This window comes from Rhinolophus ferrumequinum, chromosome 7, assembly GCF_004115265.2.
Source record: "Rhinolophus ferrumequinum isolate MPI-CBG mRhiFer1 chromosome 7, mRhiFer1_v1.p, whole genome shotgun sequence".
NCBI lineage: Eukaryota > Metazoa > Chordata > Mammalia > Chiroptera > Rhinolophidae > Rhinolophus > Rhinolophus ferrumequinum.
In genome coordinates, this window is record NC_046290.1 from 99,288,003 (window position 1) to 99,303,718 (window position 15,716).

General features: G+C 40.2%; 1 protein-coding gene across 4 annotated transcripts in view; it reads right to left on the reverse strand.

Moving 5' to 3' along the window:
- TPST1 (tyrosylprotein sulfotransferase 1) overlaps positions 1-15,716 on the reverse strand; it is a 189,196-nt gene that overhangs the window by 7,146 nt on the left and 166,334 nt on the right. For all 4 annotated transcript variants that reach the window (XM_033110988.1, XM_033110987.1, XM_033110986.1 and 1 more), the window contains exon 4: positions 1,305-1,355. In XM_033110988.1, coding sequence (XP_032966879.1) covers positions 1,305-1,355 — 51 coding nt within the window. The remainder of the gene's footprint in view (positions 1-1,304; positions 1,356-15,716) is intronic.

Consider the following 15,716-nt stretch of genomic DNA (forward strand, 5'->3'; position numbering starts at 1 on the left):
CTGACAGCAGCAGCCTGGAGGCAATATGTATTATTACTATGCTAGAAAGGGAAGTCTTCTGCTGGGCTCAAGCAGTAGTTATCAATTTCTCCCCACTGCTATAAAACAATGGCAGGTGAGGCTCAAGTGCAGGACACTCTGGGCTACTCTAAGCATATCAGCCATAATACGATCTGTTTCTCTTCAGCTCAATAAACAGTATTGGAACCTGAGTAAGTGAGAGCATGACATTACAAGAATAACTCTGGATGTTTTAAAATAATTTTTTAAAAAGTAAAAGTTAGAGGGGAGGGGGGTTGGGGAGCTGGGTAAAGAGGGAAAGGGATTAAAAAATACAAATTGATAGTTACAAAATAGTCCAGAAGCGATGTGTGACTTGGAGCATTGTCATGATGGAGGATGATTTATGGCACACTTGAAAACACACCTTCTCTCAACCGTAGCTCACACCCAACTGACTGCACCAAACAAGTTGAAACTTGTCACACACTGTCACACACTGTTACTAAGGTGCAACGCCCCGCTTCCTGTATTGGATGGCACTCAGCAGCAACATTCACTGTATTTTGTAATCATAACAGAAAAGCTCCATGTCACACATTGCTTCTGGTACGGCAATTTCTGTCAAATAAAAACATTAGGATGTGTCCTCATCCATCTTATTCACCGGATCTGGCACCGTGTGACTTCTGGCGCTTCCCCAAAGTCAAAATGATTCAGGACATGGAGGCAGCCATGACAGCGCAACTAAAGACACTCATGAAAAGGACTTCCAGAACTGCTTCAGAAAGTGGCAAGAACGATGGGATAAGTGTGCTCGAAGCGAGGGGGGTTATTGTGAGGGGGGATTAATGGCAACGTGTCTTTTACTGTAATAATTTTTTAAACTTAAACATTCACCGTAGTTTTTGATCACACTTTGTCGTATAATGTATTCACAAGCCCTCTAGACTCCAAATGAAAAAAGTTAGAAGGCCATGAATGTATATGTAATAAGAACAAGGGTGGCTGTACATTTTTATTTCCAGGTAGATACCAGAGCCTGGAGCAGGTACACATGGCCGGCTCCTTATATGTGGAGTTCTGTGTAGCTTGGAAGATCCCTAGCCATCAGATTTTAGTTACTATAAAGTATTTCCCTAGTTTTAGAAGACACGGAGCTCTCTGAAATTAAGACCGTGTTAAATTATTAAAACCAAGAGTTACCAGAGGCCAGTCTTTCCACCACCAGCATATATTATCTGTATCACTTTAACACAAGAGCTCATCTATTACACAGCCAGAGAAGGAAACAGATACAGTACCTGAGGTTTTTCTTTAAGAAATTCAGGTAGCTGAAATTCTCCTTTATAGACCTGGAAAAATAAAGCCAAGTGTGAGTTTAAGGGAAACAGTGCTGCTGTCATCACTTCAGAATGCCTGCAGCCCCTGATGCGCATGCGCTCGCGCTAGCTGCATTCTCGGGCGTTTCAGGATGGTGGGGAAGCCGGTTAGTTCAAGAGCAGCCAGAGCTGAAGGACTGAGTGAAAGCCCCTTCACTCTGATTCCACCTGCTCCGCACCTGCCTGTGTGCTTCCAAATGTGCGGCGGCTGGAGAGGGATCAGAGTATGTGAAGGAGAAAAAACAGCATCCCAACATTCCAAGTGCCGATCATTTCAGCTGAGAGAAAGCAAACTCTAAGGCGTCTCTTTCAAGGAACCAACACAGAATTACCACAATGTAGGAAGAGGCTCTGACTTCCTTTTGAAATCTCCAACCTTAAAATCCTGGATTGAAACCAACTTTTCTCAATGTACCCAACAGTCCCATAATAATTTGAATATTAGATGATTCTTAAAATGATAAATACTTTTAATGTCATAAAATATCATAATTAAAATTTTATTCTTTTCTCTCTATAAAATTATATTTCTAATACCAGCAATTAGGAAATCATTTTTAAAATACAATTTATAATAACATAAAAAAACCCACCAAATACCTAGGAATAAATCTAATAAAAGATTTATAATACAGAAAACTATAAAACATTATTGAGAGAAATTAAAGACCAAGGAGACAGACAGACATACTACTTTCAGGGATTGGAAGATTCAATATAGTAAATATGTCCATTCTCTTCAAAGGATTTCCAATCAAAATTCTAGTATGCTTTTTTTTGGGAGGGAAAGGGGTAATTTCAAGCTGATTTTAAAAGTTATACGGAAATGCATAAGGCCAAAAAGAATCAAAGTAACCTTAAAAAGAAGAACAAAGAGGGAGAGTGCTTATTCTACCACATATTAAGACATTATTATACAGTTATAATTAAGCAATATTATAAAGCTATGTATCTCTATATACATATATACGGTGTTTCCCCGAAAATAACCTTCCTGGACAATCAGCTCTAATGAGTCTTTTGGAGCAAAAATGAAAATAAGACCTACCTGGACAATCAGTTCTAATGAGTCTTTATATTAATATCTTAATATAAGATATTAATTTTTGCTCCAAAAGACTCATTAGAGCTGATTGTCCAGGCAAGTCTTATTTTCAGGGAAACACGGTACCAGCTATTAAGAGAGTAAGGTTTTGGCATATGGATAGACAAAGATATTAAAGAAACAGAATGAAGAGTCCAGAAACAGACCCTTCAAACCAAGTCCGATGTTTGGTTTAAGACAAAGGTGGTGATTAAGGCAGTGCAATTTGAATGAATGAATGAATGAATGATAAATGTGTTTTATGTATATATGACATACTATACAGCAATAAAAAATAACTACTACTCTACCAACCACATAGATGAATCCCAAGACACAATGGTAAGGGGGAAAGCCAGACCCCACAAAATAATATAATACACATATCCATTTAAAACTTCTAAAGCTCATAAATAGGCAAAACAACCCTATGATGTTAGAAATCAGGGTACTGTTTATTCTGGGGAAGAGGGAAGTGGTGGTGATGGGGATGCAGGAGCTTTCTGGGGTGCTGGTGATTCTGTTTTGATATGGGTACAGATTATGAAGGTGTGTTCATTTTATGACCATTTATTGAACTATGATTTGTGTACTTTGCTGTATGTATGTTATGTACCTCAATGACAAAATTGAATAAATTAAGCCAATAGGAGCTTAATGCTAAAAATTTACTACACACACACACACACTTTAAGTACAAAAATAAGTGAAGAAGGTCTCCACTGGCACAATCTGGTAACTGCTGGACTCGAGAAATTACAGTAAGAAACTATGGATTGTTATTGGGAAGGAGTTAATGGGTAGTCCCTCAGAACACAGTGACATCTTCTAAAGGTGAATCCTAAAGCTTATGAGCCTAAAGAATTTTTACTTGGTTACAAGACAACTGACCCACTTCTAAAAGCAGCAGCATTCCTTCTGAGATTCAGAGAATGAATTTTTTTTTCCTGTCTCCTTCTCTGCAATTTCTAAAACCTGGCCTATTCTTTGGGGTCTTTGCTACAATCCTAGGAAGCTTAAATAAAGCAGAGATATCAGACTTGTGGGTAAGGCATTTCTTCAGAGATGCATCACACTGGAAGCTGAAGTGGATGTGGGATGACAACACTGCAGCAGTTGGGAGTGTCTCAGAAGCGACTACCATCTTTCATACCCTCAAGTGGTCCCAGGTCACTGGGGGACTGGCTTAGCTGCTCTGTAAAGAATCTGCATGTAAGAATATTGTTTGCTGTACCCTAACACCACAGTCCAGAGATTATTCCAGCTTCCTTCCCCCACCCAGCTTATTGAGATATAATTGGCATATAACACTGTCTTACTGTTCTAGCTCTCTGCAAACCCTGCAAGCTGTGCATCATGTAACCCTGACTTCCACTGCATCTGTCTACTGTCTGTGGGGCAAGCAGACACGACATCTGGTACAGAGACTCAGCCACTAAGACGGTCTCGTCAACTCCCACGATCTCTTGAGGGAGGTATTATTATATTTTTAGAGATAAAGCAATTGAGGCACAGAGAAATTAATTTGTCTAATGTAGTGAAATAGGAAGTCACTAAGTACCAGCATCAGACTTCCATTTTAAAAGGATTATCCTTGGTCACCCCAATATATTAAATAAATACATAGATATTTAAAAAATAAATATAAAAGAGAAAAAAATAAAAGGATTACCCAAATTGCTCTGTAGACTGTAGTATGGAGGCTACATCAGTAATCCACACAAGAAAGAATGACAGGGGGTAGTAGTGGAGGTAGGTTTGTAGATTTTTTTTCTAATTGTATCTAGATTTCCTAACAGACTAGATATGGGATATGACAGAGCAGAGGAAAGTCAAGGATGACTCCAAGGTTTTTGGCTTAAGCAACTACCAACTGGAAATAGGAAGTTGCCATCAAGGCATTGGGAAAGTTCTGTGTACAGCATTTTTCAGAAGACCAGTCATTCAGTTTTGGGTATATTAAGCCTGAGATGTCTCTTAGACAATAAATGAAAATGTCAAGTAGCCAGTTGGATATACAATTCTGGAGTTCATGGAGGGGCTCTGGGCTGGGATATACAAATTTGAGAATCACGAACTTACAGGTGGTATGTAAAGTCTTTATACCTGAGTAGATAACCCAGGGCCTCAGGGTAGATAGAGAAAAGCAGAGGACTTAAGACTGAGATATGGGGGGCGGCCAGATGGCTCAGCTGGTTAGAGCACAAGCTCTCAACAACAAGGTTGCCAGTTCAATTCCCGCATAGGATGGTGGGCTGCACCCCCTGCAACTAAAGACTGAAAATGGCGACTGGACTTGGAGCTGAGCTGCGCCCTCCACAACTATACTGAAGGACAACGGCTTGGAGCTGATGGGCCCTGGAGAAACATACTGTCCCCCAATATTCCCGAATAAAATTTATATATATGTATAAAAAAAGAAAAGACTGAGATATGGGGACATTCTAATATTAAGAGGTCAGGAAGAAGAATCAGGAAAGAAGACTAAGAAGCTATGAATGACAGAAGAAAAAATTTTTAAAGTGGTATCCTAGAAGCCAAGTGAAGGAAACATATCAAGGAGGGAGTAATCGATTGTACTGAAAGAGGCTGGGAGATAAAATAAAAATTGACCATTGGATATAGTAATGTGAAGGTCACTGTGGCCTTGAGAAAAGCAAATTATGGAGAATGGTAGTTGTGAAATTTTGAATGGAGTTGATGTAAGATAGAATAAATGGGGAGGAATTGGAGATAGAGAGTACAGAAAACTTGAGTTTTGATGTAAAGGGAAGCAAAGAAATGAAATGGCAGCGGCAGGGCAACTGGGATCAAAACTGTGTGTGTGTGTGTGCATGTGGATGTGTGTGTATTAAGACAGAAAAACTTAGGTCATATTTGTTGATGGGAAAGATCCTGCTGGAGAGCAAAATTTGATGATGCAAAAGACATGGAGAGATGGGTTGGGCACACATGGGGAGGAAATACCTTCAGATAGGAGCGTAGATGTTTACATCTGTTACACAGACTTTGTATTATGATAGATGAGGATATCAGGTCTGAAACACACCCTCCCTCTAGTCTCTCAAAAATTACGTATTTTGCCATGTATAATGCGTACTTTTTTGCCCAAATTTGTGAAGGAAAAATAAAGATGCACATTATACATGGATAGTACTAATTCTGTATCTGTATAAATGTTTTAAATTCTTTTATTTATGCTTATGAGTTAAAAGTGTAACTCTAGAAATCAATGATATCCATATGCAAAATAATACCTTGAAATACGATAATTGGTTTTGTTGAACTTACAACGAACTTGCAGCGACAAAGAGTTCTTGGCCTTCCATGATGCATAAATATCCTAAATTTGTTACCGGTACATAAAACTTCTTGTACCTTGTATCTGTTCTTGTTTTGTAATTATTTGTTACATAAATTTTCTTGTACCACAAGATGTTAAAAAAAATAAACGCTAAAAGTCCTTTATAATAAAAAAACAAGTACCTAAATGTAAACAAGTAAAAATTTGAATTAAAAAATTAAAAAGAGGGCCGGCCCGGTGGCTCAGGCGGTTAGAGCTCCATGCTCCTAACTCCGAAGGCTGCCGGTTCGATTCCCACATGGGCCAGTTCGATTCCTCAACTCCCTCAAGGGATGGTGGGCTCCACCCCTGCAACTAAGATTGAACACGGCACTTTCAGCTGAGCTGCCTCCCGGATGGCTCAGTTGGTTGGAGCACCGGCTCTCAACCACAAGGTTGCCAGTTTGATTCCTCGACTCCCTCAAGGGATGGTGGGCTCCGCCCCCTGCAACTAAGATTGAACACGGCACCTTGAGCTGAGCTGCCGCTGAGCTCCCGAATGGCTCAGTTGGTTGGAGTGCATCCTCTCAACCACAAGGTTGCCGGTTCAACTCCCGCAAGGGATGGTGGGCTGTGCCCCCTGCAACTAGCAACACCAACTGGACCTGGAGCTGAGCAGCGCCCGACACAACTAAGACTGAAAGGACAACAACTTGAAGCTGAACGGCACCCTCCACAACTAAGATTAAAAGGACAACAACTTGACTTGGAAAACAGGCCTGGAAGTACACACTGTTCCCCAATAAAGTCCTGTTCCCCTTCCCCAATAAAATCTTTAAAAAAAAAAAAATTAAAAAGAAAGATTTTTTTCCCTGAACGTTTGGGCCAAAGAGGTGGGTGCACATTGTACATGGGAGCACAGTACATTTTCTTTTTTTTTATTGGGGAAGGGGAACAGGACTTTATTGGGGAACAGTGTGTACTTCTGGGACTTTTCCAAGTCAAGTTGTTGTCCTTTCAATCTTAGTTGTGGAGTGCATAGCTCAGCTCCAGGTCCGGTTGCTGTTGTTAGTTGCAGGGGGCACAGCCCACCATCCCTTGCGGAAGTCAAACCGGCAACCTTGAGGTTGAGAGCTGGTGCTCCAACCAACTGAGCCATCTGGCCACCCGGGAGCTGAGCAGCAGCTCATTGACTTTATTCTAGTTGTGGAGGGCGCAGCTCGCTGGCCCATGTGGGAATCGAACTGGCAGTCCCGTTGCCCACAGCCCGCGCTCTAATCAACTGAGCCACCCGTCCCTAAGTACATAATTTTTGGTCAAAGGCACATTCTGTAAGTTTTCATTATTATAACAATATAAATATCGCATATTTACTTTTTTAGTTTTAAAAGATTTTCATTAAAATATAGCTTACAATATTATATCTGTTTCAGGTGTACACCATAGTTATTCAACATTTATACACCTAAGGAAGTGATCACCATGGTAAGTCCATGAACCACATGACACCATACCATGCGTTCACAATATTATTGACTATATTCCCTGTGCTGTACGTTACACCTCCATGACTTATTTGTTTTACACCTGAAAATTTGAATCTCTTATTCTCCTTCACCTTTCCCCGTTTTTAAATTTTTCAATTACAGTTGACATTCAATATTATTTTATATTAATTTCAGTGTGCAGCATAGTAGACATCTATATAATCTAAGAAATGATCCCCCTGACTATACATATATAGTGCCCACCGGGCACTATACATATTTATTACCATATTTTTGACTATATTCCCTGTGCTTTACTTTACAGCCTCATGACTATTTTGTAACTACCAGTTTGTGCTTCTCAATCCCTTCACCTTTTTCACCCTGCCCCTCAAACCCCATACCAACTGCCAAACATCAAAATGTTCTCTGTATCTATGAGTTTGTTTCTGTTTTGTTTATTTTATTCTTTAGATTCTCTATATAAGTGAAATCACATTGCATATGTCTTTCTCTGACACTCCACTCAGCACAATACCCTCCAGGTCCATCCATGCTGCTGCAGATGGCAAGAACACATTCCCATCCCTGGCCAAGCAATATTCCATTGTATATATGTACCACATACTCTATCCATTCTTCCATCAACAGACACCCAGGCCTCCATATCTTGGCTATTACAAATAATGCTGCAATGAACATATGGATGCACACATCCCCTCGAAGTAGCATTTTTGGTTTCTTCGGATAAACACCCAGAAGTGGGATGACTGGATCCTTCTTTGTCTCTTGTTATAGCCTTTGTTTTAAAGTCTATTTGGTCTGGTATAAGTATTGCTACACTAGTTTTTTCCCCTCCATTTCTATGAGCATTTTCATGAAATATCTTTTTCCATCCCTTTACTTTCAGTCTGTGTGTGTCTTTTGATCTGAAGAGTCTCTTATAGGCAAAATATGTAAGGGTCTTGTTTTCTTATCCATTCAGCCACCTTATCTTCTGATTGGAACATTAATCCATTTACATTGAAAGTAGTTGTTAATAGATATGTAGTTATTGCCATTTTATTATTCAAACTTTTGATCTTTTTCTTTTTATTCCCCTTTTTAATGAAGTCCTTCTAACATTTCTTGCAATACTGGTTTGGTGGTGATGAACTCCGTCAGCTTTTTCTTGTCTGGGAAGATCTTTACCTGTCCTTCAATTCTAAATTATAGCCTTGCTGGGTAATTTTGGTTGTAGGTTATTGCTTTTCATCACTTTCAGTATTCTGTGACAATGCCTTCTGGCATTTGGTTTCAGGCGTACACCATAGTTTAGTTTTCTATTGAGAAATCAGCTGACATCTTATGGGACCTCCCTTGTAGGTAGCTAAATGCTTTTCTCTTGCTGCTTTTAAGATTCTCTCTTTGTCTTTAACCTCCAGCATTTTAATTATGATGTGTCTTGGTGTGGGCCTCTTTGGGTTCATCTTGTTTGGACTCACTGCACTTCCTGGGCTTGTATGTCTATTTCCTTCTCCAGAGTAGAGAGATTTTCCATTATTATTTCTTCAATTAGGTTTTAATTTCCTGTTCTCTCTCTTCTCCTTCTGATACCCCTATAATGCCAATGTTGGTATGCTTGATGTTGTCCCAGATGCCCCTTAAATGTTCCCCATTTTTTTGGATTCTTTTTTATTTTGCTGTTCTGATTGGATGTTTTCTGCTGCCTCATCTTCCAAATTGCTGATTCGATTCTCTGCTTCATCTAATCTACTGTTGATTTCCTCTAATGTATTCTTCATTCCAGTTATTGTATTCTTTATTTCTGATTGGTTCTTCATGTTTTCTACCTCCAATGTTATGTTTCCCATCTCTTTCTTGAAGTTCTCCCTAAAATCCCTGAGCATCCTTATAACCAGTGTATTGAACTCTGCATCTGGTAGATTGCTTGTCTCCATTTTGTTTAGTTTTTTTTTTTTTCTTTCCCTGGAGATTTGTTCTGTTCATTCACTGGGGACATGTCCCTCCACTTTGGCTGCCTCCCTTTGTTTTTATGTATTAAGTAGTGCTGCTATGTCCCCGGGTCTTAGTAGAGTGGCCTTATGTAGTAGTTTTGCTGTAGGGCCCAGTGACAGTCTCCCAAGTCACCTATGCTGGGTACATCCAGTGTGTCCCTTGTGTGGATTGTGTATACCCTCCTGTTGTAGTTCAGCCTTGGTTGCTGTCTGCACTTCAATAGTAGGAATTGACCTTAGCTGATTGATTGTGAAGACTGGCTGTGACTATAATGTAGGAGCTATGTGTAGGGGCTGACCCTATAGAGCAGGATTTGCTCTAGCAGGGCTCTGCTGCCTGCCCAGTCTGCCCTTTGGGTGTGTTGTCCTCGGAGGTGACTGGTGGTGCTCTGGTCAGTGGCCCCACTGCAGGCCAAGTTCAGCTGCAGCCTATGCCCTGCCTGGGGCCACCTGACACAAGGCACAAACCAATCCCCTAATGGGTGCTACCAATACTGGGCTTGGAGGTGCCTCAGGAGGCCAAGCCATAAACCAAGGTCAGCTGCCAGTAGTACTGGGCTTGGGACCATCATGCCAAGGCTAGATGCTGCTTGTTTGGATTTTGTGAACCTTTGAGAGATTTTAGGAAAGTCCGCAGCATGAGCCAAGATAGGCTGTTTGTATGGAAAACCTACTGGAATTGGCTTGGCAGGGTGCCCAAAAGTTGGGTGGGGTGGGGTCTCAGGGAATTACCAGGGCAAGGTGAACAGTTTTAGCCAGGTTGACGGACACTCAGATATGGTGACTACCTGAATCTGCATACCTGGAGAGGGGAGGGCTCAACAAAGTAACAGTGGCTTCTACCAGTACTTCTGTCTGGGAGAAAGCTGCCCCTTCAGCCCTCGCCATGGAGCCAGACAATTAAGTTTCTCCCTGTATGTCCCTGGTGCCTTTTGAGCTGCTGCCTGGGTACTGGAGCTCAGAGCAATCAATCAGTCAGTGAGTAAGTTTCTGCATGGTCCCTTTAAGAGGAGCACCTGGGAATCAAGCCACCCTCTGTCTCACTCAGCCACAATGTCTTCTGGTTTTCACGGCCAGAAGTTATGAAGACTTCTCTCCCTGGCACTGGAACACTGGGCTGGGAGAGGCTAGGATCCTTCACCCCTCCAGAAGAACCTCTGCAGCTGAGATATTCCTCCTGATTTTTAACAGTCACATGCAGATGTGAAACCAACCAGTTCCACTTCTCTGCCCCTCCTATCAATCTCAATATGGCTTCTTCTGTATGTCCTTAGTTGTAGGACTTCTGTTCAGCTGGACTTCAGGTGATTTCAATGATGGTTGTTCTGTAGTTTAGTTGTAATTTTGATGTGGTCATGAGACGAGTCAAGCACAGCATTTACCTACTCTTCCATCTTGATGGGAAATTTCATATTTACCTTTTTTTTACACAACTTGGTTTTAAGGAATTTTTATTAATTTTTCAATTACAGTTGACATTCATTATTATTTTATGTTAGTTTCAGGTGTACAGGATAGTGGTTAGACATTTATATAATTTCCAAAGTGACCCCCCCCACCCCCGCCATAAGTCTAGTACTTACCTGGCACCATACATATTTGTTACAATATTATGCTGTACTTGACATCCTCATGATTATCTTGTAACTACCAATCTGTATTTATTAATCCCTTCACTTTTTTCATCCCTTAACCCCAACCCTTCTTCCATCTGGCAACCAGTAGCTCTCTGTGTCTATAAATTTGTTTCTGTTTTGTTTGTTCATTTATTTTGTTATTTAGATTCCACGTAAAGGTGAAATCATATGGTATTTGTCTTTCTCTGATTTATTTCACTTAGCATAATACCCTCTAGGTCCATCCATGATGTCACAAATGGTAAGATTTCATTCTTCTTTATGGCTGAGTAATATTCCATTGTGTATATGTACCACCTCTTCTTTATCCAATTGTCTATTGATGGGCACTTAGGTTGCTTCTGTATCTTGGCTATTGAAAATAATGCTGCAATGAATAGAACGATGCATATGTCTTTCTGAATTTGTGTTTTGGATTTCTTGGACTAAATGCCCAGAAGTGGAATTGTTGGTTCTATTTTTAATTTTTTTGAGAAACCTCTATCCTGTTTTCCTTAGTGGCTGCACCAATTTACAATTCAAGCAAATGTATGAGGATTCTTTTTCTACACATCCTCACCAAATCTTGTTGTTTGATTTATTGATGACAGCCATTCTGGAAGGTATGAGGTGATACCTTATTGTGATTTTAGTTTTTATATACCTAAAATGTATTTATATACCTAAAACATTTTATGTGATTTTAGATTTTTAGTTTTTATATTTAGTTTTATATATTTTTATATACCTCTCACTCAGTATGGGACATTTTCCCCAAAATCTATGCACAGAGTTCCTTCCCTGCCCACAAAAAAGTGAAAAATATTTGGAATGAGTTCCTGTTGGTGGTACAGATACTGGGACACAGACTCCCGTCTAAGAGGTGAGGAGGAGGAGAATATGAGGAGGCCCAAAGTACACCTTTCTGTCAGTAACAGAGCAGAGAAACTGAGCTAGATTTCTACAAGTCTGTTCACACCCCACTACCATAATCACACCCCGTTTCTCTGATGATTCATGACATTGAGCATCTTTTCATCTGTCTATTGGCCATCTGTATGTCCTCTCTGGAGAATGTCTATTCAGGTCCTTTGCCCATTTTTAAATTGGATTGTTAGTTTTTTTGGTGTTAAGTCGAATGAGTTCTTTATAAATTTTGGATATTAACCCTTTACCTGATATATCATTGGCAAATATCTTTTCCCATTTGGTAGGTTGTCTTTTCATTTTGTTGATGGTCTCCTTTTGTGTGTGAAAACTTTTTAGTTTGATGTAGTCCCAATTTTAAATTTATCCATTCACCTACTGAAGGACATCTTGGTTGCTTGTAAGTTTTGGTAATTATGAATACAGTTGCTATAAACATTGTATTCAGGTTTTGTGTCAACATAAGCTTTCGGCTCCTTTGGGTAAATACCAAGGAGTGTGACTGCTGAATTGTTTTCTAAGAAACTGCCATGTTGCGACCTGCACAACACAAGCCGTGGGAAGAAACGAGGGAGGCGGCGAGGGCTAGCTTAAGAAATAAAGACACAAACACTTATATAGCAAGAAATCACAGAGGACCAAGGGACTCGCAGCCACAAGAGACTGGAGCCCCTAATCGGGTCTCTCCTGAGTATTTATTGATTTTTTCAAAAGGCATTACGTGACTCTGGGCAGGGTCTGTTACACCTCAAACACCACTTAAGACAATCACCTTATGGCCAATACCCAATCATTGTGTCCCAAAGCAACCTAAGCAAACTGTCCCCAGGTGGTCACTGGTGCGGTATGCTAAGCCTCGGGGGGAGCGGGTCTCTGTATTGCTTTCCCATGAGATAAACGAGGAGCCAGGAAGTTTCGCTCCATTATTGTTCCTAGCACAACAAGGTCTCTGCCACATGAGCCATGCGTCAGCAACCTGTGATGGAACTTTAAGAGGAGTGCTTCCTCTAAGCCTTAGAGCAATATTCATGGGGGTCCCCGGGGTCCCGTCTGGCTTAAGTCGTCCCTCCCTAGAGGAAACTTACTCGTCTTTGACCGCAGACCCTGCATATTGGGACCTAGAAAAGAGACTTATTAACTCAACCCCTAGGACATACAACCCTGCGACCCTCTTTCCTAAGGAAAGGCTAGAGGAGACAGACGACCAGGATGCTGTGTGACAACACTGCCAAGCTATCTTCTAAGTGGCTGTACCATTTTGCCTTTCTACCAGCAATGCATGAGAGTTTGTGTTGCTCCACATTCTTACAATAGTAAGATATTACCAGTGTTCTGAATTTGGCCACTATAATATAGGTGTGTAGTGGTAGCTCACTGTTATTTTAATTTGCATTTTCATAAGGACATATGATATTGAGCACCTTTTCATATGCTTAGCTGCCATTGGTATATTTTCTTTGGTAAGGTTTCTGTTCAGATCTTTAGTCCATTTTAAAATTGGGTTGTTTCTTAGTTTTGAGTTTTAAGAATTCTTTGTACATTTTGGATGCTAGTCCTTTATCAGATATGTGTTTTGCAAAGATTTTCTCCCAGTCTGTGGCTTATCTTTCCATTCTCTTAATAGTGTCTTTCGCTGTATCTGAAAGCTTCTCCAGTTTTTTTGTATCAGTGTTATCATGGTATATCTTTATTCATCCCTTTACTTTTAATCTATCTGTGTTCTTTGTGTTAAAATGGGTTTCTTTCCAGCCATTTATAGGATTGCTAAACAAAGCAACACACTACTACTGGAAAAGAAATTGTGTGTTGTGCAGAGGAAAAGATAAGTAGGAGAGACAATGTAGTAATTCCCACAATCTTTAGCTTTACTGTTAATTATTTGCAAGAGACTGGACCTGGGGGGAGGGGAAGGACTATGGGAATTTTAAAACACTCCCCTCCAAGCTCTAATATTTTGTGATTTTGAAGGAAGTTTCTCAAAGCTTGAGCATCATGGGAATTGCTTTTTCATTTCCATCTTTGCCCCTTAGGTCTGTGTCTAACAAGTTATAAAGGCTACTGCACTGCTCTTGATCCTCTCACAGAGCAACATACTAAATAAGATCTAAGAGAAATACATTATTTAACACTGTTTTATAGCTTTCACTTGTGGTAGTGACAGTATATTTCCATGTGAGAGGCTTTAGCTGGCAATGGATTCCATTAAAAAAAATAACTCAAATAGAAAAGTAAATTGTATTTGATGCTTTGGGTTTATAGACTGAAATCAGGTTCTGTGTTTTGGAGTCAGGTAAAATTAACTCAATTATAAGTACAGCCTTCAATTGTGGAATTACCTAGAATACAGAGCTAGAGAAAAAAGGAGAATTTGTCTAAGTTGCCTGTGACGTTTCAAAAATCCAAAAGAGAAGAGGTTCTAAATAGTGGCTGAAGTAAGCAAGGCATCATTCATGTTACTGGTCCTCGGGCCACTTTCAGGATTCTTGTAAGATTAATTAGAAACTGACCCTCTAAGCCCAATATCACTTCACCTGTTACCACAGCCTCACCTATGGTCCTATACTAAGAATTTGCAATTAAAATGTAAACATAAGTCTCAGAGGAACTAAAATGGATGTCATTAACATGACTTGCAGACTGCAGATTTAACCCTCTATGGGTCCCTTTTCCTTTACACATAGTTTAAACCAACAGCAACCTTTAGCAAGTAGATATAGCAGACAGGAAGACATTGGGCAAGTACTGAAAACTGAAAAGTGACAAATGAAACAACTGAAGACACAGAAATTATAAGGCAGGCAGGAAGCCTTGAGTTCCTTAAGAAAGAAACCAACAGTTCTATATCCTATATAAAGAAAGACAGGTATTTTCTCTTTATAACACATACAATAATTAATTTTCTTTTGATGAAATAATATTTCAAATTATGATCAGTAATTTATTTAAGAAGGTAAAGAAGTATGTGATCAAATGCAGAAGGGATTCTACATCAAACTACTAAGGTTTGGTCCTTTATGAGACAAATCTATCCAGAAACTGGCTCTAGAATGACTGATTCCCCACAGAGATTCAAGCTTTTCTAAGTTATATGGGAAATTGTCAGAAATGTTATGAGGCCAAATTCTTCTGGAGAATATTAAATGTTTTCTAAAGGTATTCATGTTCTAAGTGTCTGTGGCCACTTTCTGAGACACATGTGCCTCGCTGTTTGTGGTAGGCACCCTCTGAGATTGGGCCTCATGACCCCCGCCTCTGGTATGTACAACCTTGTGCAATCCCCTTCCTTTCAGTGTGAGCTGGATCTAGTGACTTGTTTCTAACAACTGGAATGTGGCAAAAATGATGAGCTGTTCCTTCTGAGTTAGGTCCCAGAAATTCTGTATATTCTGTCATAGGTGCTCTCTGCTTAGCCACTCTGCTGTGAACTACATTACAGAGAAGCCCACATGGCAAAGGACTATCTCCAGCCCATGACCAGCAAGGACCCGAGGCCTGCCAACAGTCACAAGAGTGAGTCTGGAAAGGGATCCTCTCCCAGTCGAGCCTTCAGATGACTGCAACCCTGGCAACAGTTTGGCTGCAACCTGGAAGATCTGGACCAGAGACTTCTAGATAAACTGCTCCTGGATCCTAATCCACAGAAACTGTGAGATAATGTCTATTGTTTTAAGCTGCTAACTACCCTAAATTTCAAGGTAATTTGTTATGTTTCAGTAGGTAACTAATACAGGTTTTGGATTCATAAATGGGGTTCTACTGTAACAAATACTGACAAAGTGGCAGAAGTTTTGGAACTGGGCAGTAGGAGGTAGTTAGAAAGAATTCAAGAAAAGCAGTGGTTAAAGCCTAAATTGCCATGAAGTGACAGAGTTTAGATTTTGAGGAGGCTGCCCGTGAGGGTTTCAAGGAACCTTGGAAACCCTTGGACATGTGATTAGAA